This window comes from Phasianus colchicus, chromosome 6 (genome assembly GCF_987193195.1).
Source record: "Phasianus colchicus chromosome 6, bPhaCol1.hap1.1, whole genome shotgun sequence".
In the NCBI taxonomy this organism is placed as follows: Eukaryota; Metazoa; Chordata; class Aves; order Galliformes; family Phasianidae; genus Phasianus; species Phasianus colchicus.
The window spans coordinates 29,722,497-29,750,454 of NC_143441.1; the positions used below are offsets into that span (position 1 = coordinate 29,722,497).

Consider the following 27,958-nt stretch of genomic DNA (forward strand, 5'->3'; position numbering starts at 1 on the left):
CATAAAAACATCTCTTGCTTTCCTCAAAGCTCTCAGCAGGGCTACTCTCAAAGGCATTATCTTCCGTACCAAACCAAAACCTACGACTTTACAGATTTTTTAAAAAAATATTACTTAAATATCCACATTTTCTTCTGGAAATCTCTTCATTAATAAATAATCAGTCTGCCTCCAGCCTTTCGTAGCTCTGTTCTGCCAGCCTGTATGTGCCAGTTCTTCCTGCAGCAGTGTCAGCAGCAACAGCAACAGACGAGCTGTGATCTCTGAGACTGAGCATTAGCAGCTCTAGAATTAATCTGCTCTCCTCCTGAGTCTATGCTCAGTCTACAGTTGCACAGCCAATTTACAGCAGAATGATAAAAAGGGGGAGATCTCACATGCTTAAAATCATAGAATAATTTAGGCTGGAAAAGACCACTAAGATCATCTAGTCCAACTATAACCAATCCCCACCATGCCCACTGACCACGACGCTCAGTTCCAAATCTACACACTCCCAAATGACACTTCCATGGAAGGTTGGTCACACTAGAGAAAGGTGGAGTTCATGGTTTGGTTGTGATTCTTCATTTAGGGTAGCTATTTGTGTTAAACAGTCCTTTAGCCATAGTATCATTAATTAACGTTGGAAAAGACTTCTACAATCATCCAGTCCAACTGTCCACATACCACCAATACTGCCCACTAAACCACGTCCCTCAGTGCAACATCTACATGCTTCTTGAACACCTCCAGGCACAGTGACCCTGCCATTTCACTGGGCAGCCTCTTCTAGTGTCACAACACTCTTTCTGAAAAGAAATTTTTCCCAATATCCTACTCGAATCTCCTCTAGAACTAAGGCATAAGAGATGACATGGCCAATGTACCCTCTTTACAGAGACAGCAAAATGGAGGGACACATAAAAGGAAGAATAACCTTCCTTATACAGATAAACAGGCATTTGCACATAATCAAAATAAATCAGAAATAATGTCTAGGCATTCCTCTGGCAGAATACAGCAAAGATGATTTTATCCTGCTTACATCCTGTGATGACAGCTCTGTTAACATTTTCCTCTTCAAGTTGGACAACTCTAACACGCATGCATGCCTGAGTGTACTGATGCACCCGAACACACACTGAGTACATCTTCTGCACCCAATGACAAACAACCATCCAGTACTATCCACCAGTTACAGAGACTTCCCGAGACATGGACAGTAGCTTGTGGAATTGCCATTACCACAAGTCAGTCATGCCAGGCAAATACCCATGGCCAACCTGATGCAAAACACAACACTTTGAACAGAGAGGATGGCAAGCAAAGCCATGAACAGCAAACAAGACCCTGGGATTAGCACTGAATTCCTAGTATGACCACAACAATCCAGAAAATTATCCAGAAGGATAGCTTATAACATAGTACATCATGACCTCTGAAGATGAGAACAAATTCAATTCTCTTCTCTAGAGAAATGTGATCATATGCTGTCGTTGCTTGTTGATGGCAGAGATTTGAAGTGGTAGTGTAGACCATGTTAAAATAAATTCCTTCAAATACGTTTCACTGTCTTAACATCAAAAAAAATACACCATTACCACATCATGAGGAACTTAGAAATGTCCAGTTAGCATTGTCACAGCTGCATCTAGGGCTGCAGAAAGTAACTTTATCCTGAACAGCAGTCTACACTTTGCTTAAAAACAATTTTTGATCTCCTCAAAGTATTCTTGCTTACTGGAGTCAGCTTTTATTTATAAATGTAGCATTACACTATTTTACACGTTTTGAACTGCCATATTTTATAGGCTAGAGCTTTCCTACTTAACAACCTCCATCCCCTTCTGGAGGACTGAGCAGCTGTGAGCAGCTTTCAGCAGCAGTTGTGCAACTTCCTCATCTCAATGGACGGTGTCTGCATTGGGCTGAAGGGGAATACAATGTACTTTCAGCTTACCAAACTGTGTTTTTTTTTAAACCAGAAGGCTGGTGTGGAATTAAATCTAGTAATCTGAGCTCTGTAACATTACTGGTTATGTATGTAGAAGTATGGCACCTGACTATGCATGTAAAAGCAGAGTACTGAAAACTGTATACTGCAGAGAGAAATCAGTGAGTTTTCATGCTATTAGCAGAGGTTTTAACTCACAGATTTGGATGAGTTGGTTTTATTTTGAGACAGTTTAATACAAAAAGAGCTATTACGACCTGTGTTTTACATTTTTCAAAACACACAGTATAATTGCTTGGAACTCGTCTTACTTGAACATATCCTCTGTGACCACCAGCATCCTCCTTTCTTTTTTAGCAGCATCTTCATTACTTTTTTACTCCAAACTAGAAATTATTCATAGATTGCCACTTGCATTTCCAATTTCAGTCATATCAACCAAGATAAGAAGATTGCCCCTGTGCCCATCCCTTACACACACACCATCCTTTTCAAAGAAGAGAGCTGCTTCCCTCCCACCTTACACAAAACAATCTGATAACTACAGTTTCCAAGAGAGGATTGCCAAGAGGTGCTGGGGGGTTTCAGCCTGCTTCTTTACAAGCCCTACCCCACCGCTGTCAGTGCCACACACAACAATGAGCAGCAGTACAAGAACCCAAGACGACCTGGTGTAAAATGTGAACAGTTAACAAGACTTCACAAGGGATTGGTTGTATGCACAAAGATTACTCACATGAATAACAGGGTCTACAACTGGGCACTTCCTCTATCTTTAGCATATATCCACAAAGAATGACAGATTTCTGTGGGCTTCTTTAGACACATCAGTTCAGTTCTTGTTTCCAGTACATGTCTTCTGGCACCTATCACTTATCACCGGCTTGCTGTGTGTGCTTATCTACCTCACATCTGAGACCAGTCTGACTGGATGGTGACACACAGTGGAAAACGCACAAACAAAAGCACACTTCAGATAGAGCACGTTCTCATTTATGGAAGCAGAAGGAAAAATGGGGAAGTAAAAGTGAAGCAAACAAACACATTTATTCAAAACCATTGTCTTACCTTCCAATGGGTCCCAGATCTCCAGAGTCCTGGCTGCCTGCATCACTGGGTGTGCTCACTGATTTCGAAGAGGGAGACATAGGGGTTGGGACTAAATAATGAAAATAACAGGTATCCCATGTTAACACATGCAGCGACTGCACTGATGAAGAGCAGTGTCAGACAAATCAAAACCAATGGACCAAAATGACAGTGGATGAATGATTAGGAGAGTTTGAAATGGTGAAAGCAAATAAGGAAAGGAAAGAAAAAGAAAAGGAAGAGAGTCAAGTGAATTTTAAGTCTTCTGGAAGTGTTAAAACTGACATGAATTTAGACAGGACTAAAAGCCCAATATGATTCCATAACTGATCAGTGGCGGAGATATCTGCAGAAACAGAAGTTTTTTCTTGGCTGTATTTTAAAGCTGACTTGCAAAAGATTTTAAATGTATGAAGAAATACCAGGGGCTTGTCTTGTCAGAAATCTAAGTGAACTCTTCTGGTAGCCAAGGAGGCAAAACAGCAAGCAAACTTCTCAATTTTTCCATTTAAATTAAAAGCCACTGCTCATTAGATATGTTCTAAGACTGCAGTGCAGAAATGGCATCCAAAATAAAAGTTAAATAAGGAAATCCAGCTAAGTTAAAATCATTTCCCAAAGATGGTGAGAATACACATTAATTTGCTTAGCAAACATCTTTTCTTAAATAATTTAAGTTGTATTAGATTGCCATTTTGGATGAGACACGATTTCCACACTCAAGGAAATATTTCCCTTGGCTTAGATACTATTTGCACTCTCTTGAAATGATTTTCCCTTTGGTTTGCTGGGGCTTTTGAAGCATATTCATGCAAATCCAGCTTTGTTTCCTTTAACAGGAAAGGAAGATCACAGCTCAAGGTCAGCCCAAGTTTAAGCTCTTCAGCAAGGAATAACAAATAAAAAAGTAGAAATATCTTGATTTCTTTTAAAATGGTTTCTCAAAAACATCTGAAGTGCAGGAATGGCTCCAGTCAAGATTTAGCACAAGTATTCTTCAAAGCAGCCACACTGAATAAAACACAAAAAGGAGTTCTAATGCAACAGTGAGGTTTCCCATTTGGTTTAAATCATGTGCATTTCTTTTTATGGATTTAACTGAGTGAAACTTTAAACTATTTTGTTACGCTCTATAATGTATAATGACAGACCTGTCAAGAGACTTGGATTTTCCATGTGGTCAAACATTTCATGCAGATTCATACTAGAGGCTGTCACAGAAATGAATGCAGCATGGAAAGTGAATTCATCTTCATGACAGCCCTTTGGCAGGTTACAGGTATGGCATGGCAGTTTATGTATTCCATGTTCGCAGTGGGATCGGGGCATCATATGTGAAGGCAGAATTAAGCTTTCCTTTGTATACTAATAGTCAATGTATGCAAAAGGGAATTAAGGAGGACAGAATACTACTGCTTAATTAAGATCATCTTATATGTGAATTTTAATGTTCTTTCGATAGCACAAAGAAAATAGTTAACTAGGATAAGAACTATTGTTTTGTAACATCAATAAGTGTTCATTTATTATATAAGGAAATGTATCCACGTTTTTTAAGATAAATATGAATATTCTAAACGCACAAATATTAAAAATGTACTGAAGTGATGTATTTGTATATACACCACTAGATTATTTACAAAGCATATTTTATGATACGTTAAAATAACCCAACAGTTACTCGGCAGACATATTTTCTGAGAAGTGGGTTTAAAAGTTCCGATCAGTAGATTATAACTTATTAAAATGGTAACTTGACCCAGAAAATGTCGGTTGATGCAAGGTAGGGACTGAATTCCTCAATTCATGATTCAGAATGTCACCATCTACTTTCATAAGGAACTATGCAAGTGTTTTCTGAAACCAAGGCTTCTGCTTTCTTTTCTTTTCCCTAAATATTACAGGCAAGAATATCTAGGGGTAAAATCCTAGATTCAATGCCAAAGAACTTAATGACAAAGCCTGGTACCTCCAGAGATGCCAGTATTTCAGCTAAAACAATTAGAGTGATTCTGTATTCAAAGGAGAGGAAAGCACTTGAAAGAGAAGGAATGAGAAAGTGAGAGGAAGAGGGGCAGGGCAGGGCAAGGCAGGGAGGAGAGAAAAAGGGAAAAAAGGAAGGAAGCAAGGAAGGAAATTTCTCACTTTAGGGCCAACTAATACATCAGATAGAACTTAATCAAGTATTTTCAGATTCTATTTTCCCATGTATTTTTCTTAAACTGAGGACTCCAGATTCTATAATTTAAATACCAGAACAACCAGGTCCAAAAAAACACAAAAATAATCTGTTGATAAGCTTTCTGATCATTGTGATTTGCCTTTTTATTTTCTCTCTCCATTTTGCTTGAATTTTAATGAAAATAAACAGGAGTCCCCACATAACTATGCTCCACCTTCCTTAGCAAATGCTTGCATTTATGAAACAAAGATTGGGGCTAACGAGGTGCAGCATTTATTTATATATATTTTATTATTTATATATTATTTGTGGGTCATCAGGTGTGAGAGAAGACGTAATAGTCCATCAGAAAAGAAATCATTACTGGTATGCAAAATCAACCTGCAATGCAAAAATTTATTCTAGAAATGAAACAGATGTTTTTGGCAATGGTAAGTACTCAAAATGCCATGAGCTGGTATATGCAAATGGTATGGTAGGCATTCAAACAGAAGAGTTCACTTCACTAATACAGCCAAAAATCAAAAAAAGCAAAGCATGCTTTAATAGAAAGAATGCATTCATTGTGGCAGAGTTGAATGCTTTACAGTATGCTTCTCTTAAATACCTAGAGGTGGTTCTGGGGATATGCCAATGCTCTGCAACAAAGCTTCTGTCTCTCTTCTCTTGCGGTCTAGGTCAGAATCTTCTTGAGCTGGCTCCTTCTTTTGCTGTAGATCAGCCTCAATTAAAAAAATAAATAAATAAAAATTTGTCTACATATAATCAGCTCTAGCAATTAAGCGTGTGAAGAATATTTACATGCATTATTGATTAGGAAAACTTCAAAATTCACTTAGAACGTTTAGGTAGCTAATTTATACTGTTTATATGTTAGTTACAATACTTTCCCCTGACTACATGAGAAAACTGATCTTTGCAAGTATATTTTACGGAACACTAATGGACATCTTTTGTCTCTCACATATCAGATGCAGCTACTCTGCAGAAAAATGAAAGCCAAAGCATTTTTCTGACTCCACGTACCACAACCTGACAGACTGAAAATGCTGGTGTGCTGACTTATTCAGCTAACACGGACACTGACCATAAAATAACAGATATCATGACCCTGATTAAAAATGACCCCATCCCTACTTCCTCAGGGATCAAGAAATAACACTCCATTGGACTTTGGTGATGTAGACTGAGGGCCTACATTAGGTCCTAAGCACTTGCAGGCAGTGAAAATACTGTCTTAGAACTTCAGCATCAAATAGGAGCAAAGAAGAGGACTAACAGCTGAAACAGTATTTTGGCAGCCCCTGACACCGACAGCCAAAATTAATGGTCCACCAGATGCCTTCCTCTTTGCTTAAACAACTACACCTTCAGAGAATCACAGAATGGTACTGGTTGGAAGGCATCTGTGCAGGACGCTTCTTGGAGCTTCCACAGGTTAGACTCAGTGGCTAGAGCTGGCTTCTGGGGACAGTGGAACATTCCAACCACAACAGGATCTCCACAAGATGTAAAATCAGGCAGGAGACAAAGAAAAGAACTCAGTAGCTTCCTCTAGCCACTGGCTTGCCTCCTATCTCTTTAATTCATTAACAGGCTAGTGCTGAACACTGAAAATACTAACATCTAAAGTTTTGCTTATAGAGGACTCACACAGTGACTCTAGGAGCCTCACTGGGATATGTGCTGGTAATTGCACAAAAATGTCTCAGATGAAAAAAGACAAAAAACAACGACCAAAACTGAAACATGGATTTCTTGGATCACATCACATTTCCACAGTAATTCTGTGAAATTCATGTGCAATATTAAAGTGTCAGTTTAAAAGGAAACCAGTTATTAGTAAAGGATAACAGGTGCTTTAAACAATAGTAAGTGTTGACATTTGAAGGAAAGGAAACATAATCACTTAATGCTTCTCTGACTTTGCATGAAAATGAATATCCACTCCCTGTCAATTCTCACCTCTGTTCCACTAAGTGAATGAATAAAAAGAAGTACAAATCCCTTAATGAAAAATCTAATGCATATTGTCAAGGACAAATAAACTAATATGTCAATCAAACTTTAACAGAACTGAAAGATGCACCCATGCCAGAAGATGAAAATGCAATTGCAATTATGTTTTACTTTACTGGAGAATAATAATTGTAAATCTGTTACCTTAGCCAGTAATCAAGCTGGTCTTCAGAGAAGAAAATACATATTTAGATTGTAATAGCTCGAAAAAACCCAAGACCTTTTTCTGTCTTTCTGCACTCTCCACTCCCTTTCCATTGAAGGAAAGCCCAGCAAAAATCATTGTGGCAAATCAATTCTTCTTTCTACACACACATACACATCATGTTGTCTCAACTGTTGTCATCTGACAGCATGTTGGTTTTAAAAGCAATTCCCTCACCCCAACTTTCTTGGCTAAAAATAAGCATTTTGATTTTAAGGTTAGATTGATGTGGCTTTGGAGATCTCATCCCACATGACAGTTACCTTGAAGTATACAATACTGAGATGTCAAAACCTCAGCGAGACCCTTCTGCAGGTATGAGCTATTTAAAAGGCACTCCTGCATATTTACCTCTTTCTTCTTCCTTTCTTCTTCCTTCCGTTTCTTTTCTTCTCTTATCTGAGCCAAGCGCTGCTTTTTGCGCTCAAGTTCTGCTTTTAAATCACTTTTGTCCGACATTTTGATTCTGCTGGAAACAAAACAGGGAAACCAGGTTGAAAAGAGAATTAAAAGTTTTCCCTATTTACTGAAAACAGAACCCAATGATATAAAAAATAATGCTTATAAAATTGCTACAAATATCCTCCTACATAATTGCTGCCCTTGGAAGAGGCAGGATATTTGTTTTAAACTTCAAGAAATTAGATCAGAATATCTCCAATCATGGAATATATTTCAAAATTGTCTTTATTAGAAAGCCTCCTTTTTGGAGCAAAGTTCAAAACAATGCTTTAATACTTTTAATGCACTGAAGCTGATGTCCTTCAACTTTCATCAGCTTCAGCATCTCTGCCAGACCGTAAGTTACAGATCCACAGTAGAAGAAGATGTACTTGAATGATCTCAGCCCCAAGCAGCCCTGTGTATCTTAGACAGCTAGGAGTTTAACTGGCAAAAACTGGAAACCTGGTAGCTTTGCTTCTGCGCAAGTCTTGAGAGGCTGCCATCCCAGCACCCCCTCCTATCCCATGTACAGCCAGGCACAGGCCACCAGCCCCTTTGCAGCCGCGGGATACATACGATACCAATCCTTTACTAGAGTCCTTGAGCCTCACCAACACTGCAAAAATTCACAATCTGAATTACAGATACTGTAATTGTTCTATATCATAATCATTACAGGCTGTCATCTAAACTGTATGAACACTGATTTTCTTCTTAGCAGTTACTTCAAAGGCAGTCCTGACTATTACAGGCATTCACGGAAAGAGTTAACTCCGCCCTTGACCACATCCACCACTGGATGTGAGAATTATCTCACTCAAATCAATCATGTTGATGGCAATATCACATATATGCAATGGAAGCCTATTGCTTGCTCGACACATGGGAAATTAAATGGCAGCTTTCCATTAATACTAATAAGAACTCCATCCACGTTGCTGCCTTGGTGGGATGACAACCAGAAAGTAAACCCATACAGTAAAAATGATGTGGGACTTTCACTCGTCGTCAATTGCTCTGCAGTCATAAGCTTCCTTCTCTTCAAATGACAAAAGCATAATTAGCCTGTGATACGAAGGACACTGACAACAAAACACCACCTGCATTTTAAGTGCAGTCTTGGCCCCAAATGATTTGTTCTCTTGACAAGTATTTTCCTCTAACAGAAAAGACAGATAAAATGTGGAATGAGGAAAACACTGAATGCAAACAGCAGGCATAAGAGCAGCGTGAGGGATGCCAAAGGGTTAACTGTGTGCCAAACACACCACTCCACAGTCCAACACCCAACTGAAGCCTATCAGCAAGAATTGCATCCATCCTACAGACGTCACCACAGGTTCTACATCCACTGCAGCTCGCTGCTCATTCCCACAAGGGACCTGCTTTCCGTTCCCATCCCAGGGCCATCTGTTTCAACCTACAGCACAGTAAATGGCACAGCCAAGATGAACATCAAAGCACCAACAAGCTGGACCATGGAGTGCTCTAGCTGTACACACACTGGGTGCACTAGCTGTACGCAGAGGACCACCATTTTTTTTATTCCTCTACCACTGATTCTATTCACAATGATATTTCAGATATTGTTTTGAATCTGAGAAAGAGAGATCAACATTTTCAGAAAACTTGTATTTGATATGGATAAAACTAAGCGGCAGCACCGTCACCAACTCTAATCTGATCACTTGACATCAGCAAGCTATTTTGCAGGTGATAAATGCCAGGAGAAGAAACTGAGTTTTTTAATAACGGTGCAAGCAGTATTTTGCCTAGCAGCCTGCTCAGGATTTATGGGTGTCTCCTGGATATTGTTGAAATCCCATTTGAAGTCATTTTCCTAATCTGTCGTGCGCATTTGAATTCCGATTATGAAGTTTCCCCTCCAAGCCCTTTGGACTAGATAGAGTTTTCACATCCTTTTAGTTCTGCAGTTTAGCAACAGAGAATGAAACCCTGTTTCTATGCAGAAAATATGCAAATATATTTTAAAGCTCCTAGCAGAGACCCGGAGGGTTTGGCATCCCTTTCAAGCTGTTTGTCAGATATCAATGAATAGCTTTTAAAAATTCATTCCCCTAATGTCAGGGAAGCTAGCTTTTCCCCTGATTTAGGCATCAGCTACTTAGTGCCTGGCCCCTTCTTCACAATGCTCCAGTCAGGGTGATCAAATTCTATTATAAGTTTGCCCTATTTTTAACAAAACAGAGCTTACATACAACAAAGATGATGTATTAAATTTCTTTCAAAGAACGCTGCCGGTTTTGAGTTATAGAAAGAAATTCATCTCCAGATACTTTCTTCCTGTCTGCAGCCATTCCTTAGCTGCCCCAAGCAGCTTATCAACCTCCAAACTTGCCAGCTTGCCAAATGTACAGTTTCAGCAGAATGGAGCACCACGCATATGGAACCACCTTTCTCAGATGTCAGCAAGGCAGCAGTTAGCACGGAGGCAGCATGCCGATGCACTCATTGCTCTGCTTGGCATCAACTACAGAGTTAGCACTCTGTATTCATTACTAGGAATAAATTCCTAATAATTGTCATTCTGTGTGCCAAAAGGCATGCCACAGGAAGAGAGAGGAAGGCAAGCGGTAAAAAAGGATTTGCTTTTCATATTCTCTGTGGTGCAAAACCACAGCCTAGGCTTATGGATGACCTCAGCTTCCCCAGCTGGTCAGAGGGAAACAGTAAGGAGCACATTTTGTAGCAAAGCCATTAAACCATCTATCTGAGTAGGAACACACAGGATCGAACACTCCAAGCACTGCATTAACTGTAGAAATAATTCTCACGGCAGTGCAGCAGCCCAGGGCTCCCCTCCTTGAGGGAAGCACATAATCTTTGATCCAGTTTTATTTTATGTGGCCCAGGTAACTGTGTCAAAAGACACAGTTCCTAATGCAGAGTTCTACCAGCTTACAGCCCAAGTGCTGAGACACATTTGTGGCTGGATGTGAGCTGCCTTGTACAGAGCACTTGCCTGCACTTCCCACACCCAAAGGGAATTATCCTTTCTTTGAGCCACTGGAGAAAGCAGTCTGCTCCTCCTGGTATGATTTTTAATGAAACCTGGCTGTTGTATTTCAAAATGTCTGTTTTCCCTGCATTCATCATGTGTGCCCCAGAGTTTTCTCTCAGGCAAGGAAATAAAGGCAATTGCACTTACATATGACAGGGCCACCCGACCCCTCATTGGGACAGCACCCAGGCACATGCAAATGCAATGCTGAGGCTTTGAGAACAGCGTTCTTGGCCTTCACCACCCATCGTGCTCCTCTTGCTACATCTGCATGGCCACAGCATAGATATAGAGGTATCCTTACTATCAGTGCAAGGATGAAAAAGAGAAACCAGGCATCCTAGAATATGATTCTGCTTTGCCTAAAGCAGATTTCTAAATGAGGCCCAAAAGCCAACAGTTTCCTCCCAGTGGTGATAAAGGGCCCTTGGTTAGTAGTTAAGTTTAGAAAACCCCATTGTAAATGTTTCAAAGTGGTTGAGAAGAATCCTGTTCCTTCTATCCTCCCAGCAGTTCTTGCTACCCTGTCGTACATGTAATAAGAGCTTTTGAAGGCCAATTACGTTAATCTTAAATAATAATGGTGTTTGTGTAAACTTCTTTGCTATACAGAACATACACAGAATGACTCCATCCACTTCTCACACAGGTGGTAACATCTCATGACTATTTCCTCTGTGACAGAAGTAAGCATGTAAACATGGACGGTGCAAATAACAGTGTTCTACACTTGAGCTGACTAAAAGCCATGTAAAGCCTTGTACGGGTACAAGCCAGTAGCCATTACAGTTCTACAGCAAACAACAGGGTTTTTATTAATAATCTTTAATCATAGTATTTGAGCTGGTATGTTTTATGAACCGTTTCTATGAACACTTAACACAAGAACAGCCACAGGATCTGAAGAAGTTTACTATAACTGCAGAGCTAACATATGAATACAGAGGAACAAATTCATGGGCTTGCCAACTATACTCGGTCTGTAGTTTGGACCAAATGTACTGAGAACACAACGAATAGAGTGAAAAAGAAGTCAAAGATGAGGACAGTGAAAATTTTTATCAGCAGAAAAAGAAAACAAGTATTACATCTCCCTTCTCTTAAAGCCGGTACCTTTTTCCTAGAGCATCTCATCTGTATGTCATTGCCAAGCTCATCTGAAAAGAAACTTCAGTTTCCCAAGCTAATAGATGAAAAAGCCTACAGACTTTATTGCTTTTTGGCACTAAGAGGATTTTTACACACTGTTCATTCAGAAGGCTGCACTGCAGAACAATATTCACCATTTCATGAGCCTAAAAGTCTTTTCTCTCTGTGATTATCTCCATTCTGATTATCAAAGAGGTTAATCAAACATTGTTACCTATGGCATTGGTAAGCACATACAACTAATCATAACTGATTGATTAACACGCTTTTCTAAAATAAATAAGCAAGCTACAGTACCTGCAGATGCTTCACACTTAAATGCCTAATAAAAAGCCAGTTACTCTTAAGTCCAAAACTGCAAAATATCTGTCATATGAAAGATAAAGTATGTTGCACAATAAGATGTATTACCCAGTTAATTTTAAAGAACAGAAAGGTTTTAAAGAACAGCTTTGTAGAGTAGGAGTACTGTTGCTATTGAAACTATTAAAAATGGAGCTTTCTACTGGAAGAAATTACTCATTTCTATCCTGCATGGACCACATTCATTTCTCTTCTGTAGAAACAAACACATTTCCTACAGTTATGAGTACTATACATTTTTACAGTAGAAAACATTCCCATGGGATCTAAATGTTACTTTTACAAGTGGAAAATATGTATTCAATTGTACAAAGCAGATCAACTTCTTTGGTCTGCAAGAAACCAGAGGGAGCTGCTACTCTAGCATAAATGCATTCTAATCAATGGTATTCATTTGAAAATAATGTTTGAAACATGCTTCAAACGGGCAAGAGGGGTGAGAAATATTTTCCTGACAGCAGTTTTTAAGTAAATACAAGAGCACCTATTTCACCATGCATTACAATTTCTACTTAACATCAGTCACATAACCCAAATATTTTTGTTAGATAGACATTCCAATGTTTACAAGATCACAACAATGGGCAAATATTTGCAGATGCAAAATCTCAGCACTTGCAGTATTTTTAGAAGTGTCCTATATGATGAATCCAGAGAAACTCTAAGTAAAATTGAAGATTTTTTTTTCTACATAACCTTGAGGAAAAGCACTACATGCTTTTAGTGCTATATCTGTGTATTTATCCATAAATAAAAGTGGCTGTAAAGTGTTAGGTTTCAGGGAATGTACCATTTTTATCCTTCAGCTTTTCCATGGGTTTTTAGCAGGTGGGCAAAGGTCTTGTACTTTGTTCTGTAAAGGTTTGCAATTACAGCATCCAGAGCTTTGGTACTGTGCTTCCTCCTGGTTGCTATGCAACAGGTCAGTGTATCTCCAGCCTATTTATTTTGAAGCTGACAGAATATAAGATATGTGCCCACAGCTGCTTAATTACACTTCCCTTATAATCTATTACCATTTAATTTTCTTGCTCCTGTTCTTCCACAATGGCCTTTCTACAAAAAGAACTCCGTTACAGCAGAATTATGGGGTCTCTACACAGCAGCATATAAGCAAAGCTCTTCTATTGCCTATTCTTCAGGCACAGGCCTTAGTGGCCATGAAACATCATCTGCTCATCACCTCCTTCTCGTGCCTCCTTATCCTCCTAAATTTACCATGACCTTTCCAATTCCAACAAGCGCAGTTCCATGGAAGAGTCATCTCTTCTGAAGAGAAGTAGTTGCTGGCAACTTCTGCAGGTACGTAAGAAACACACAGCATTCCAGCTAGAATTGTAAAGAATCCCACCTAACAAGTCACTGTTAGGACTACCTACTAAGATGTAATAAAGTGGCTTCACAGCTGCCATTAAATATCCTCCCTTTTCATTGAGTACCATGGAACTCACTGGATATACCACCTCAAAGAAAACTAGACTGTAAAAAACATCTTTAAAAATCTTATATCTTCCCTCAATAAACATTAAAAGCACAGTTACAACAGTCTCAGGTGTGCTGGGAAATGATCCTCAATAATCCAACATATACTGATTTGTACCTCCCAGAATCCAACTCAGCAATAGAGCCCTAGTTACAAAGAGTAAAGTTTTTAAATAAAACCATCAGCTGCATGCATGGCAACATTTTGATCTTGTGGAATACAAGACTTCGGGGAATTTTTGGTCATTTTCCCCTCTATCAGCTTTTGTTATCTTCTATTGTTCGGTTGTATGTTAACTGTCCCATGCTATCTTTTGCAAATTTCCCAGCTAACTTCAGAAAGAAACTGGAGAACTTGGCAAGGTGCTTCAAGAAATTTCTTGATATTCAAAGAAAACCAAACACAAGTGATAAATTGGTATGATTTTAGAGATGTATGAGAGAGATGACAAAATTCTCATCCACAGGCTGAAGATCACTTGCCTAGATTTAAAAGAAGAAAAGCCCCGTATTTCATGTTAGTAATTTCAATTCATTTTGTATGTCTTTTTATATAACACTCATATTTCAATGATACTGGCTGCTAATATCTCTCCATTTTGTCACAGCCTCTAAAGAATATTTGGTTCTACACAAATCTTCATCATAACGGCACCAAAGTGCCTCCCAGGAGGATTGCAACACCTAATGTAGAGCTGCACTTCAAGATGTCTGTTAGTCTCTCCTGGAGCGGAACGATGATTCATTTTCTCCTTCCAGCAAACATTTCAGATATTAAAACACATACTTTTACTCCTTATTGAGCAATGGAAGTAAAACAGGAGCAAGAAATGGAAATAGAAGTGACTTCTCTGACATTTCTACCCTCCTCTTGAAATAATCCCAGTGGTTTATGTCCAGCAACCTGATACTTAAAGCCATTTACCTAGACATGAAAAATACACATTCTAGTCTCTGCTCCTGGACCCCGTTATGACAACGGCCAGATAGATATCAAAGATGAAGGGATGCTGCTGACATGCAGGTTTTCTGGAAGACTTACCCAGGTATCAGCTCTTTCTTAAAACACTTTGCTTTGCAGGTGATGTTTGTGAGTATATAATTATGTTAACAATACTATGCACCAATTTAATCTCTGAAAGCAATACACCTAAATCTTTAGAAAGATTTAGACTTAGGGAATAGCTCTGGCTGTAAGAAATACGTAGTCTATTTCACACGACTTGTCATCATTTCTAGGGAAACAAAGTGGAAGGAACAGCACTCTACTCCTCATGTACTTGCCAGTGTCACTTCTCCGACTGTAGTAACATAGCAACATGAATGACCAGAGCTAGTCTTAGCCAGTCATCCCTGTTGATACATGGGAAAATGATAGGCTAAGATAAAAAGAAAAGGGTATAAATGCAGATATATAACAGCATATTTCAAAAGACTTATAAGAACTGCAAAGAGAACCAAGTCCAGCACTGGGAAGGCTTAGACCCTCTTTGAGGTCACTGACAGTAAGAAAACTTTGAAATTTAAGGTTCAGACCTGAAAACAGTCAATGTATTTTAATATATTTGACCCGAAGAATATACAACATGATATTAAACCAGAGAAATATTATTTTGTGATATTCACTATGATAGGAGTGCTTAAAAGATTCAGCCAAGTTGAAAGGGATGCTGCACTCAGTGCCACAGAGACAAATAGGAAGAGATACTTCCAGTCCTGAGGAAGTTTTAATTCAATGAGTGCAGTGGAGGAAGGATGAGTCATTCCAGTTTTACCTAGGAAGAACTAAGGCAAATTAAGGCCAAGGGGCTAAAGCCTCTCAAGGGCTTGTTAACTACAATGCTCAACAAGGCCATTTTAGGGCATCTGATCCCATAAAGATCCCTTCTTCACCCCAGCTTCTTACAGATGGCCTGGACTGAGAAGTCATCTCGATGAGCAAGCTATCCTGGCAGCATGAAGATGGTTGGACACTCCATGCCTCATTACTCAGCCCTGCCAGAGGACACCTGCCTACACTCAGCATGCTTGGTGCACAAACCCTTCCCAATAGAAGACAAAAGCTTCTTTCACAAAGGTGAGAAAGATTACCCCTCTGTTTTAGAAAACATTGACAAGAAAGAGTCTGCCAACCTCTGTATCTTCTCAGTGATTGAAGCAATACAACCCAAAAGCAGGAAAAGTTTATTTTCAGGAGAATCCATCTTTTGTTGCTTATTTGTTTGTTTCCCTTGAGAAGACCAAAAGTCACCTCCTAGGGCAGCTGTAGGCTGCTACAGGTATGGAGAGTGCCTTCTCAGCCACTGAAGATACTTTCTAGTAGCTTATTTTCAGCAGAAGGAGCAGATACAAGAGAGCAAATATTAGCCCCTAACTGAGGCCCCAGGGTTCTAGTCTTTGTTTCAGGGTAAGTTTATATCATACCCAGTGACTGTTTAGTTTGAAGTACAACACTATATTTAGTATCTGAAGGCCAAGTCTTCTCTTGCTGGGTGCATGATGCAAGGAAGTGAAGAGTCATTTCTCTTTTTCCCCACAGGTGTTTTCAGGTCCAAATAATCCTGAACACGTATATGGAGCAGCTTCAGAGTTCACCTTCTGAAGAAGGCATATAGCTTGCTGATTAGAGGACAGATGTAGGCAACAACCTTTTTAAGCAAAAATTACCTGACACTCCTTTGGGTGTATCTCCCTATAACTAGGGCATACTGAAAGAGGGAGCATGTGCCATGGGCTGGAGTTCCACATGGAGCACAGTCTGATAAATGGGCTCAAGAAATGAGTCAATGAGAGGAAGATAGCAGATACTCAGCCTGCAGATACTCAGCCTGCAGATACTCAGCCTGCAGATACTCAGCCTGCAGATACTCAGCCTGCAGATACTCAGCCTGCAGATACTCAGCCTGCAGAGTCTGGGGGTTCGAGGATAAGAACATATCCAGAAGAGGAGATCTGAGGAGTTATTAAAGACTCCATCTACTTCTAGAGCTAGGTGACATCTAACAAATTTTGAGGATTGCAGCGTGGAATTTGTTCCTTCACTGTTTTGTCAGTCTTGATTTACCTGGTGCTCAGGCACTGTAACAACTTTGAATTTGAGGAACTCAGGTAAACAACCCAGGTTCAAGATACTGTATGCCTGCACTTAAATCCAAGCTTCCTACCAAGGCAAGGCTGGCTGCAAATCAACTCCTCTCTCCCATGCACCAGTTGCCACCAGTTATCTTCAAAGGAAGAATTCAGTAGCTCAGTGCTTCAGTAGATATTTTTGGAAAACACATCCAGTTTTACTAATGCCTTTGAAAATACAGGACTACTGCTGGTGTGCAGAGCAGTCGCAATCAGCCTGGTTGCCATGCCTGGATTTGCCACATCAGATGGTGACAACTTTAAAGTCAATACCTGTATTGACTAATCCTAGTATTAAACTATATTACAACTTTGTTTGAAAAGATTCATATTTCACAGTCACTGTCTGATAGTCTTTACTTCCCTGTCCTCTGATTAATTGATACAATGCGAGTAAACAACAAACAGCCTCATACATAAAGGGCTGCTGTGGGAGGCGTGGGGAACATTAACAGTAAAGCTGAACATAATCTACTGCTGTCTTTTGAGTTTTAACTTTGAATGTATGAGAAAAGACCTAAAGAGCAGCATCTTATAATTATCAGCTAAAAAGTACTGAATTTGCACAGGGTACGGTTAATATATTTGAGGAGTCCCATGCAGGCTGACAAATCAGGCTTGCCTTTTTTTTTTTTTTTTTTGCTATTAATCAATTTTTTTTGTGAAAAAAGAAAAATATTGTGGGAAATAATGGGACAGTTTTCCCACAGGCTCTTTCAGTACAAACAGAGAAAGGCATAACTGTTTTTTTTTTTTCTTTTTTTTTTTGTCTCCAGCACAATACCCTCCTACCCCATCAGCACAATTTTTTTGTATTATTATTACTACTATGGAGATGCTGAAAGGCAGGAATACAACATTCACAGGCTGTGCCAAGCGCAGCAGATTACGTACATGAATAGCCAACTGCACACTAGGGGGTATGATTTAGGTCAAATTTCTTACTTCATTCCAAAAGGTTATAGATTTTTAAGCCATTCATTGTTTAATGCACCACACAGCTTGCACCCATGCTCACACAGAACATGAAATATCTTTTCACAGATTTTTCCAGAAGTAATTTGTTTTCCCAGGCAATGAAGACAGGCAGAAGTTGATAGTCTGTAACAAACTGCTATGCTTGTAACAAAGCTTTATGGGTACCCGGAGCTCAAAAAAGGGCAAAGTAAAAGGAATTCATTTAGGGGCAAATGGAGATCTGAAATCCTTTAGGATTATAATACAAAACACTTTCTGGTTCAGCAACTGCTCAAAATGTAACGAGAAACAAATTCACAAGAAAACCCATAATGTCATACGACTTTGAATAACATGATTAATGAAAACGGTGATTCTCTTGTATTATTTCAAGAGTAGACAAACACATTATGAAACTAGTCACAGGAGTTGAGATAATCCCCCAACTTTGTCTGTGCTGTGAGAATCAGAGAAGAAAACCTTTGAAGCGCTCAGTCAATGGAACAGTCTTTAAAGCAATATGGACAGTATCAAATACAAGGGGCCACACCAGATAGCAGCCCAGGTTTCTTTTTTTTTTTTTTTTTTTTTATTGTGACTCTATTTTGCTACATATTTTAGTTTCCTCAAAATATACAATAGCAATCATTTGATGTGTCTTTGCCCCAATTACCAACTGACCTGGTAACCACTCTGATCCTAACAGTGGTGGCCTAACGTGCAAAACATGAAACAAGGACATGCCTTGAATGGTACGGATTTAATACCACTTTCTATACACTTTAAAAGCTAAGATCTGTGTTAATGGATACAGAGAGGAAGGGCCAAACAGTTTAAAGCAAGAGAGATCCATATTTTCCCAGCAGGTGGTCTAGGACCTCCAGTGAGTCATTCTCAATACTCACATAGCATTTGTTTGGGAGATAGATTTTGCTGTAAAATTCAGCCTGAAAAATATTACAGTTGTGCATTACAACAGGCTTGACGATTTGGAGATACATAGATAATGAATATATCCTCTTTTACACTTATTTATATATTTAATCACATTGAACTGTTTTCTAGTACTGTAACTCCCCATTGTTTGGGCACAAAACACACCATGTCTTTCTGGACTGAACTGAAAAATGAATAATTGACGAGCAGGATTTGGAATTACTCGTACTACACCATAGAAAGAAGGAAGAAAGGATGAGGAACTAAAACCAGTTCTCTCCCAGGGAGAGATGACAAAAGAGAAGGGAAGACCAGTGAGGAGGAAAGCAGTATTAGCAAGAGGGCAAAGAAATGTAAAGAGGAAAAGATATCAATGGAAAAGAAAACCTATATCCTTCAGAGATTGCCCGTGTAATTGTTTTCTGCTCAGTGGCAGTAAATGAGCCCTCTCTCTCTGCTGAATTACTCATTAATTATTCTAGGGCCAAATGGGGACAGTCAGACAGCTCCCAGGGAAGGTGCAGCACAGAATTGAACCAGGTCCGTAAGGGATGTTTGCACCTTGAGACAGTATACCACACTCTTGAAATCAGGCAAGCTGAACCACAGACATGGCAGCAAGTTAAACATGAAAACATGTCCTTTTACTCTAAGATTAACAGCCAAGAATCACAAGAGTCATCTGAGCAGTGCCCATTCATTGGTAACACAGTTATTTGCATATGGGTGGAAGCAGCAGTTACACAAGACCTCTTCCAATGACCATTAAGTCAGTGCAATCACTCTTGCTGACTTCAGTAAGAGCATGGAGATACTTCATGGCCTTCAAACAAGGTGCACTGCTGATTCCTGGCCTCACTCTGGAGGCCAGACTCACCCCCAAGGTAATCACAGAGATGCTCCTGATAGGACCCAGTCCACTGAACACCTCCAGCTCTGTGCCTTCTGCTGCCGTGGGGCACTGCCACACACTCACCACAATGCTTCTGCCTCAAAGCAGTGAACAAGAAGGGCTGAACATGGTGAGAGATGCCTCATCTCCATGAGATCTACATGTCAGTCTGCTTCCAGCTTCCTGACATTCCTGCCATCTGCCTGGAAGTAGCCATTTCTCAGAAAAGTTGGCAAGCTTATGGCACCTAAAATGAACAGTGTTGGAGGAGCAGGCTCATGTATGCTGCATACTGCCTTATTTTGAGTGCTCACAGATGGCCACGCGAACAACAGCTTCCAATGTCATGTCTGAGTAAAAAGAGCTTGCATGGTTTTAGATGGATAATTACCAAATAGTGAAAGGGACATATTGTGTCTATATGAGACTCAGACAGAGCCAGTGTCTCCCTCAGGCAACCTTTGCAGATTTGCAGACACTTTTTTTCCCCCAGATTTTTGAAATTTTCTGTTTTTAAGCTGTGTCATTTCTCCATTACCATTTCTTCCTGCCTATATAGGTCAGCCATGCAGATGACCACACAATCTCTCATCTGGATAGCAAACTCCCTTATAGACATATAAGCATATATTCACCTGTGTCACTTGCGTTGCTCCAATGAACTAAAATAAGCTACACTGGCTAATCTTAGCACAGCTTTGCTAACATATGTACAAGATGCACTTTGCTAGCACACTCTACCAGTACTCTTCCTGGAAAATGTCCCTTTTATATACACAGAAGTTTATATATACACAAAGTAAATCTATGGTCATTGTGGCTTTTTTTTTTTTTATTTAGTGAAAATACAAAAATATCAGATGAGCAATGCACTAAGGCAATAATGGCTGGTTGTGGCTGCAAAAAAGCATGAGACCATAACTTTGCAGAAGCCAATACTGCCACGTACCTAAATGGGGACTTCTCTTAAATTTCTCTGGAAGTTAAAGCCCAGGGATATACAGAGAGGATCTTAGGGTGAAGAGTCCACCACCACCTCCAAGTAGCAGCTTGCTTTGGCAGAGCATGAGGCTCTGAAAGATCCCAATTACCATCTCTGCTGTTAGTCAGACCATGCTGAAGGAACTCAACAAGGCTCTAGAGACACAGCATCAGTTTATGAGCCTGAGCAGTCCTAGAGTATATTATATAGAGTATTGAGTCATCACTGTAAGTTGATGAAGCTCCAAAAATAAATAAATAAATAAATAAATGGCATATACACCCTTTCCCTCTACGCTCTTATCTTTTTTTTTTTTTCCCAGTTTTGCTCCCTTATCTTTCTCCTTTTCCACCCATTGCTCAGCACACTGTAGTAGTGAGACCTCCACCAAGGCACTCTGCATCACTTCCATCAAAGCAGCTGAGTTCCTGGTTCATCACCTTGAATACCAACACAAAAGGCACCTGCTCAACCAAGGCTTTTATCTGTGAGAGATGACATAAATAGGAACCAGAAGCTGGAAAAACACAGACTGGAAAACAAACAAGTATATTTCAATGAAAAGAACCTAACAACCAACCAACTACAGAAAGGCTATCACAATGAAACGCACCAAGCTGCCTTTACTTCTACAGAAAATTTACTTCTATGGAAAGAGTTGGCAGATCAGATTTGTAAAACCTGCAGGATGCAAAAAAAGTGTTTGCCTGAATGCTATTTGAGTAACCAGATTTTTGGTAATCACTGCGTGTGCAGGGCATGCTTTACTGCTGCTCCTTGAAGGACGATTCTTCTCTTGAACTGTACATAGGAAGAGCTGCAGGTAATGCTTGTTTAAGGTATGCTATGGTGGAGAAGAGACATGGAGAGCAATTTAAGCAATCTCTTCCTTGTGCTATAACACAAGGTCCTCAGAAGTCTTTTGAATAACAAGGAAGGGGATAGCAAGCCACAGTGCTCATAGCAGTCTGTGTACAGGGAAGGAGGAGTGGAAGGGGCAATACATTTATATTGTCATAGATTACTAATTGATGTTTCAAGGAAAACATCACAGAGCAGCTAATGATGATGACATACATAGAGTGCTCCTGGAGGTAGAGACCTGGGTGCAGCCCCAGGGCAGGGAATTAATACAGTTGCACTGAAGAAAGACATTCTTGCTAAGAATTATAAGGAAATCACAGTGAGGGTGGATGAAATTCATTCCAAGCATGAGAGTCCTGCTAGAGAAGTCCTCATAAGTGTAAAGAAAGTAATAAGAGAAACATAACTGAATCAGAAAGGAAAACACAACTTCATCCCATTAACACAGTGAGAACAAGTGAGGCACTTCACCAAAGCACATCATAGCAACAGCAGTGAAACTCCTCCCAGAGGCTCTGATAACACCATCTACCAGGAGACAGATGCACACGCTGGGCTTTGCATTTCCATTTGGAAACTGATTTTTCAGCACTGTGCTTCATAACATTTAGAGTAATTTCAAAGGCAATTCAATGTCTTTACACGGAAGCGAGGAGCGAACAAAACCCAGCGTGTCAGGGTGAATTAAGAGGCACAGTGCCAGAGCCATGTGCCAACTTCACGTCAGGTCTTTGCATTTCATGCCTGCTGTATTAGGAGATTGCATTGCTCAGTCTGATAATAAGCTTTATTTTATGTGTATTCACAGCTGATTTTTTTTTTTCTTTTTGCTAATGTCAACATCACTGCAGAAACTTGCTTTGCTCCCGTTAACGAGAGAGGGGCTTTGTCTAGGAGATGCAATGGGGCCTTCGGCTATCTGCTGACCTGGGGCATTCCAGGAGACGTAACTCTAATCACACCCTTTTGACACTGTATAGTTGACCGCCTGCAAAAAAGGCCTTTCACTGATCATCCTCTGGCCCTGTCTGCCAATCGTCTCTGGAACTGGAAAAGATCTCATTCTCCATCTACTATCGCTGTGGACTTTAACAAACCCTCTGTTGCTCACGCAGTGCTAAAAACAAATTAAAGACGGAAAACTTTGCTTTTCCTCCCTCTGCGTTAACCTCCGCGGCGCTGAGGCTCAGAGCAGGCACCCGGCGGCCGCACTCACCGCGGGCCGGGGCTGGGACCCGAGCAGGTGCGGCGGGTCGCTGTGCTGCCCGCTGCCCCGGCCCCACCTCGCCCATCCTCCGCCGGGGCCGAGAGCGTTCCGCAGCGGCTGCCCGGCACCCCGGCGGGAAGGCGGCACCCCGGCGTCCTCCGGCTGCCGGCGGAGCCCCGCATACCGCCGCCGCAACGCGGCCCCCGCCGGGCCCCGCGGTGCCTTACCTCCGCCGGCGCCCGAGTGATGCGGAGCGGCTCCCGTTGCCGCGCAGCTCTCACCGAACCCCGCAGCCCAAATGGCCGCTGCCGCCGCGGCGGTGCGCGGTGCCGCCCGTAGCTGCGGCTGGACCGCCGCCGCCGGCTGAATGTGCTGTCTCACGCTGGACAGGCTCCTCCCGAGAGCTGCCGCCTTCCTCCTCCCGCCCCCTCCTCCTCTTCCTCCTCCCGCGCGCCCCCGGCAGCGACACCCCCCACCGCCGCCGCTCGGCAGCCCCGGGGGGCGGGCGGGGAGGGGCCGTGGGGCAGGTGGCGGCGCGGGGTGGGGGCCCAGGGCCCGCTCGGAGGTTCCCCACTCTAGAAGCCCCCTCAGCTGCTCCGAGGTCCCCTCACTGTCACCTCCCACACTGGCGCAGCCTTCGGCCCGTCACAGCTCAGCCACCAGCTCCGTGGCAGCCTTGTTATCACACCTGCAAGTGCCTCGCCATCACCTCCTGCACAGCCCAGCTGTCACCCCCCATTGCTGCCTTCATGTATCCCTTACACCAACTTAGCCAGCAGCTCTACCACAGCTTATCCATCACCCTTAAAGTAATCTAGATATCGCCCCGTGCCTGCTTACTCCACCACCCCCTCTACCACCTTGGCATCAGCTCCATGGTGGCCTGGCTATCAACCCTATTATGACCATATCAACAGAATCATAGAAACCTTTGAGTTGGAAGGCACATTTAAAAGTCATCTAGTCCAGCACCCCTTCAGCAAACAAGGACATCTTACAACTTCATCACGTTTCTCAGAATCCCATACAGCCTAATCTTGAAGGTCTTCAGGGTTGGGGCTCCATAACCTCTCTGGGCAACCTGTGCCAGTGCCTCACCACCCTTATTACAACAAACTTCTTCCCTATATCCAATCTGTATATCCCTTTGTCCTATCACCACAGACCCTGCTAAAGAGTCCGCCCCCTTCTTTCTTACAGCTCTCCTTTAGATACTGAAAGGCCACCCTCAGGTCTCTTGGGAGCCTTTTCTTCTCCAGGCTGAACAGCCCCAGCTCTCTTAGCCTGTCTTCATATGGGAGGTGCTCCATCCCTTGGATCATTTTTGTGGCCTTCTCTGGAGATGCTCCAACAAGCCCACATCTCTCCTCTATTGAGGACTCCACATGTGGATGTAGCACTCCAGATGAGCCCTCACCAACACACAGCAGAGAGGCAGGATCATCTCCCTTGCCCTGCTGACCACTATTCTTTTGATGCAGCCCAGGATACAGTTGCCTTTCTAGGCTACAAGGGTACGCTGCTGGCTCATACCCAGCTACAACCCATCAGTACCCCTAAGGCCTTTTCAGCAGGGCTGTACTGGTAACTCCTAACATTCCCCAGATTGTACTGGTAGTGCAGATTGCCACAACACAGGTGTAAGACTTGCACTGGGATTTGATGAACCTCATGAGATTCACCTGGGCCTGCTGCTCAGCTGTTTAGGTCTCTGAATGGCATCCCATCCCTCAGGCATGTCGACTGTACCACACAGCCTGATGTCATCTGCAAACTGCAGAGGATGTATTTGATCCCACAGCCAATGTCATTGATAAAGATGTTAAAAAGCACTGGTTGCAGTACTGACCCCTGAGGGTCACCACTTGTTTGTTTTAGCGGGATGTGCCAAAACCAGCCTCTGTCATTCCAGGTCCAGGGCCTGTCCTGAGAAGTGTGTGGTATATTCAGGCTAGTGGAAAACCATCAAGGATTTGCATCTCATCCTGTTCGTGTCAGACCCAGATGGACTGCACCTGGCCAGGAAATGAAGAGCCTTGGAGAACAATGGCATCGACTGAGGATGAAGACATGGTGGTGAAATAATTGTTTCTCAGTGTAATTGGAGCTGAAGCAGAGAAGATTCCTGTCTTGTTCTCCTGTAAGATTCATTAAAAAACATCATCTTCAGCTTGTACAGCCTGGGGCATGTGGAAAGTTTTTAAATGCACATTTGGGGCAGTTTAGCTGTTTCTGAAAGTAAAGCCCTTCCAAAATCAGATCCTCAATCCAAATTCAGAAACTGCTGGTTGCTCACAAAAGCCTTGGCCTTGGTTTTAACTTGAACATAAATCTCCTCAGATTTGTCTGAGCTTTTTGGGGGATTGTATGTCTTTTGCAGATACACTTCAAACTTAGCTGTCATTTAAATTATTCCTGTCTGGTTTCTAAGAGGGCTTTGGATTCATTTAGTACTCCTGATCTCCAAATCAGATTGGTTCCTGATGAGGTCTGATGAGGATTTACTATGTTAACATGATATCTTACATATGTGACAAAGATATCTTGGTATCATATACATACAACATGGCATCATATGGTACAGAATGCTGTCGTGCAATATGAAAATATCAAGTATTTACTGAGTGTGAATGAGTACAGCGTCTCTTAACTCTGCCCTTTTGACTATGCAGGTCAAAAACCTATACTGTTGTAGCATTTTCTCAACTATTTCATGTTAAACATCCATAGTAGCTATTAGTAGCCATTAAAATAGCATTATTAAGTACTATTTGTACATCATAAATAGGTCTGTAAAGCTGTTGAGTCCCACGTTTTTGTTAAAAATAATAGCATTTTATGTTCTATTAACAGCTCACATAGGAATTTATTTAAAACACACTGTAAAACCCTGTCCAATGGGACACAGTTTTGATACTAGTTAAAAGTGGCAATATTTGCTGGGGTGGTCCAATGTTTTTCAAGTATAGAAATGGAACATCAAAATGGCAATGTCAAAGGAAAAGTGAAAACAAACCAACGCTCATGAAACACAATGATAGGTCCAGACAAAAGCTCATTGAGTGGTGGGAGATCGTGTACAAAAGAGTGTTAGTGGCCCCTGTAGCACAAAAAAAATACAAGGCTTCTCTTCAAAATTATCTACTGTGAGGAGATTTGGAGGGAAGCAAGTCTAGCTCTGTATTTCTAATAGGTGATCCCAGAATTGGCAGAATTTGGGAACATGAGAAAAATATGCAGTTAGTCCCATTAAATAATTATCTGAAGGAATATCTAATTTCCCTACAAGCAATGCTCTGTTCTCTTTGACCTCATTCCCACCACTGTCTTCCGTAATTTTCCACAGCATAAGCTCTTGTCATTTTTGTTTATTTCTTTTTCTAGGGAAGTAATTTGTATCATTACTAATTTTACAAAATGGGATAAAATCTTTACATCTCTAGAAGATAATTTTTTTTAACAAAAAATCATCATAATCAATGATGTCTTTTTAACAATACTTCATGAAAAACATTCAGTCATTTCAGTGCACCACAGGACATGTATTAATTTTACATTTTCTCATCAAACACAAATCCATAATATTATCCAACTCATTATATGTTGCCAGCAGGCGTTACGTGATTACGTATCAGGCTTAATTACCAGGTGAATGTGCAGTAGGACAAAGTTAAAATTATTTTTAAAACTTTAAATTTGAAGTTCTTGCTCTGTGAATTTGTAAGCTAGTATTTCAGCTTCAGACTACATAATTAGATCAACAGAGAGCAAAATAATTAGCAATTACGCACATCTGACAAGCAGCTTTCTTGCCAGCAAAGGTCAGTTGTACACATACACACTAAACATGGCATCATCTAAAGAGAAACTGGAAATTAAGGGGAAGTTTGGAACTCATCACAGCCTACTGATTGCATGGGAAAAAAGTCTATCCATAAAATTACAAAAGCACATTATTTGCCTGTTTCCCCTCTTCCAACTTACAGAAACACAAGTAAATTTTAGAGGCTTCTGTGAACATTTTGTGTAATATATTTGGTTACTAGACTTGAAATGTCCAAGGGAAACAAATTGACACCATTTTGTTTTGAAGTTACTTTATTTAGAGTTATTCACATGTAAGATACTAATGAAGATTGGCTTAAGTTGCTCTGACAGCCAGTAACCATTTATGGTGTAACGTGAGACAAACGATTATCAGTGCATTGTATTTCCCTCCCTTAGGCACCAACAACTCCTGCTTCACAAAGTGCAGTAACAGAGTATAACAGAGGTAGGCAAACCCTTTTGGAAATTTGTGCCACAGGAAGATTAAAAATTAATTTCAAAGCCAATATTTGCAGAGCTTAATGCAAATGATGCTACCTACTTTTCAGACGCTTTGCATGATAGACCTCTGCAGATAATTGAGGATGTTAAAAAATGCCTTGCAGCTTTTCAAAGGCAATGGATTAAACAAAGGATCAAAAGACAGAAAGAAAAAAATCAAAGCACCCTTCAGAAAAAATGTAGAATATCACTTCTAAAGTCAGGTTTATTGTTATGGCACTAACGTCTCTGTAGGGCACTATTACACATGGCTTTAGAAATCTTTTCACAGATGATCTGGTTGCTGGTCTTTCAAGAAATGCATGGGCAGTTGGTTAGTATGAAAAAGTAGTTTAAAGAGAGGGCATTGGAGAGCTTTTCTTGACTGTTTGCTAAAAGCACTTAGTTCTCCAGGCAGATCACTGAGTCTTGGGCTGAAATTTCTGCAAGATGCGATAGTCTGAATATTCACAATAGGCTCTAGTACACAAACAATGAATCCAAAGATATCTGGCACAAAGTCAGTAATAGTTCCTCTAACAGTTGATTTGCAATTGATAGATTCCCATTTCCTAGATCTTTGCTCAAATACATGTGCAAAGATGAAAAAAAACCTTAACTTTCTTAAAAAGAACAAATTTTCCCTCAGAAAGGAATGGCAAAATTGTGAAATGTGGTACACAAGTAGAAGGTACAAGGATATTTCTGGTAGATGAGTGAGTTACATATTGGTTAGAAACAATGATTTTTGTGACAGAATATTTTCTAAGCCTCTTTTTGTATTTCGTTCCT

At 40.8% G+C, this 27,958-nt stretch overlaps 1 protein-coding gene across 7 annotated transcripts in view; it reads right to left on the reverse strand.

Annotated features, from left to right (window-relative positions):
* DYNC1I1 (dynein cytoplasmic 1 intermediate chain 1) overlaps positions 1-23,306 on the reverse strand; it is a 180,871-nt gene extending 157,565 nt beyond the window's left edge. For 2 of the 7 annotated variants that reach the window (XM_090142777.1, XM_090142775.1), the window contains exons 1-4: positions 23,086-23,306; positions 7,783-7,900; positions 5,815-5,929; positions 3,005-3,146 (exon numbers count right to left, since the gene is read on the reverse strand). In XM_090142777.1, coding sequence (XP_089998903.1) covers positions 3,005-3,146; positions 5,815-5,929; positions 7,783-7,890 — 365 coding nt within the window. In that variant the 5' untranslated portion in view covers positions 7,891-7,900; positions 23,086-23,306. The remainder of the gene's footprint in view (positions 1-3,004; positions 3,147-5,814; positions 5,930-7,782; positions 7,901-23,085) is intronic. The other 5 variants (XM_090142780.1, XM_090142778.1, XM_090142779.1 and 2 more) reach the window with 3 other exon arrangements.
* Positions 23,307-27,958: the final 4,652 nt, after the last annotated feature.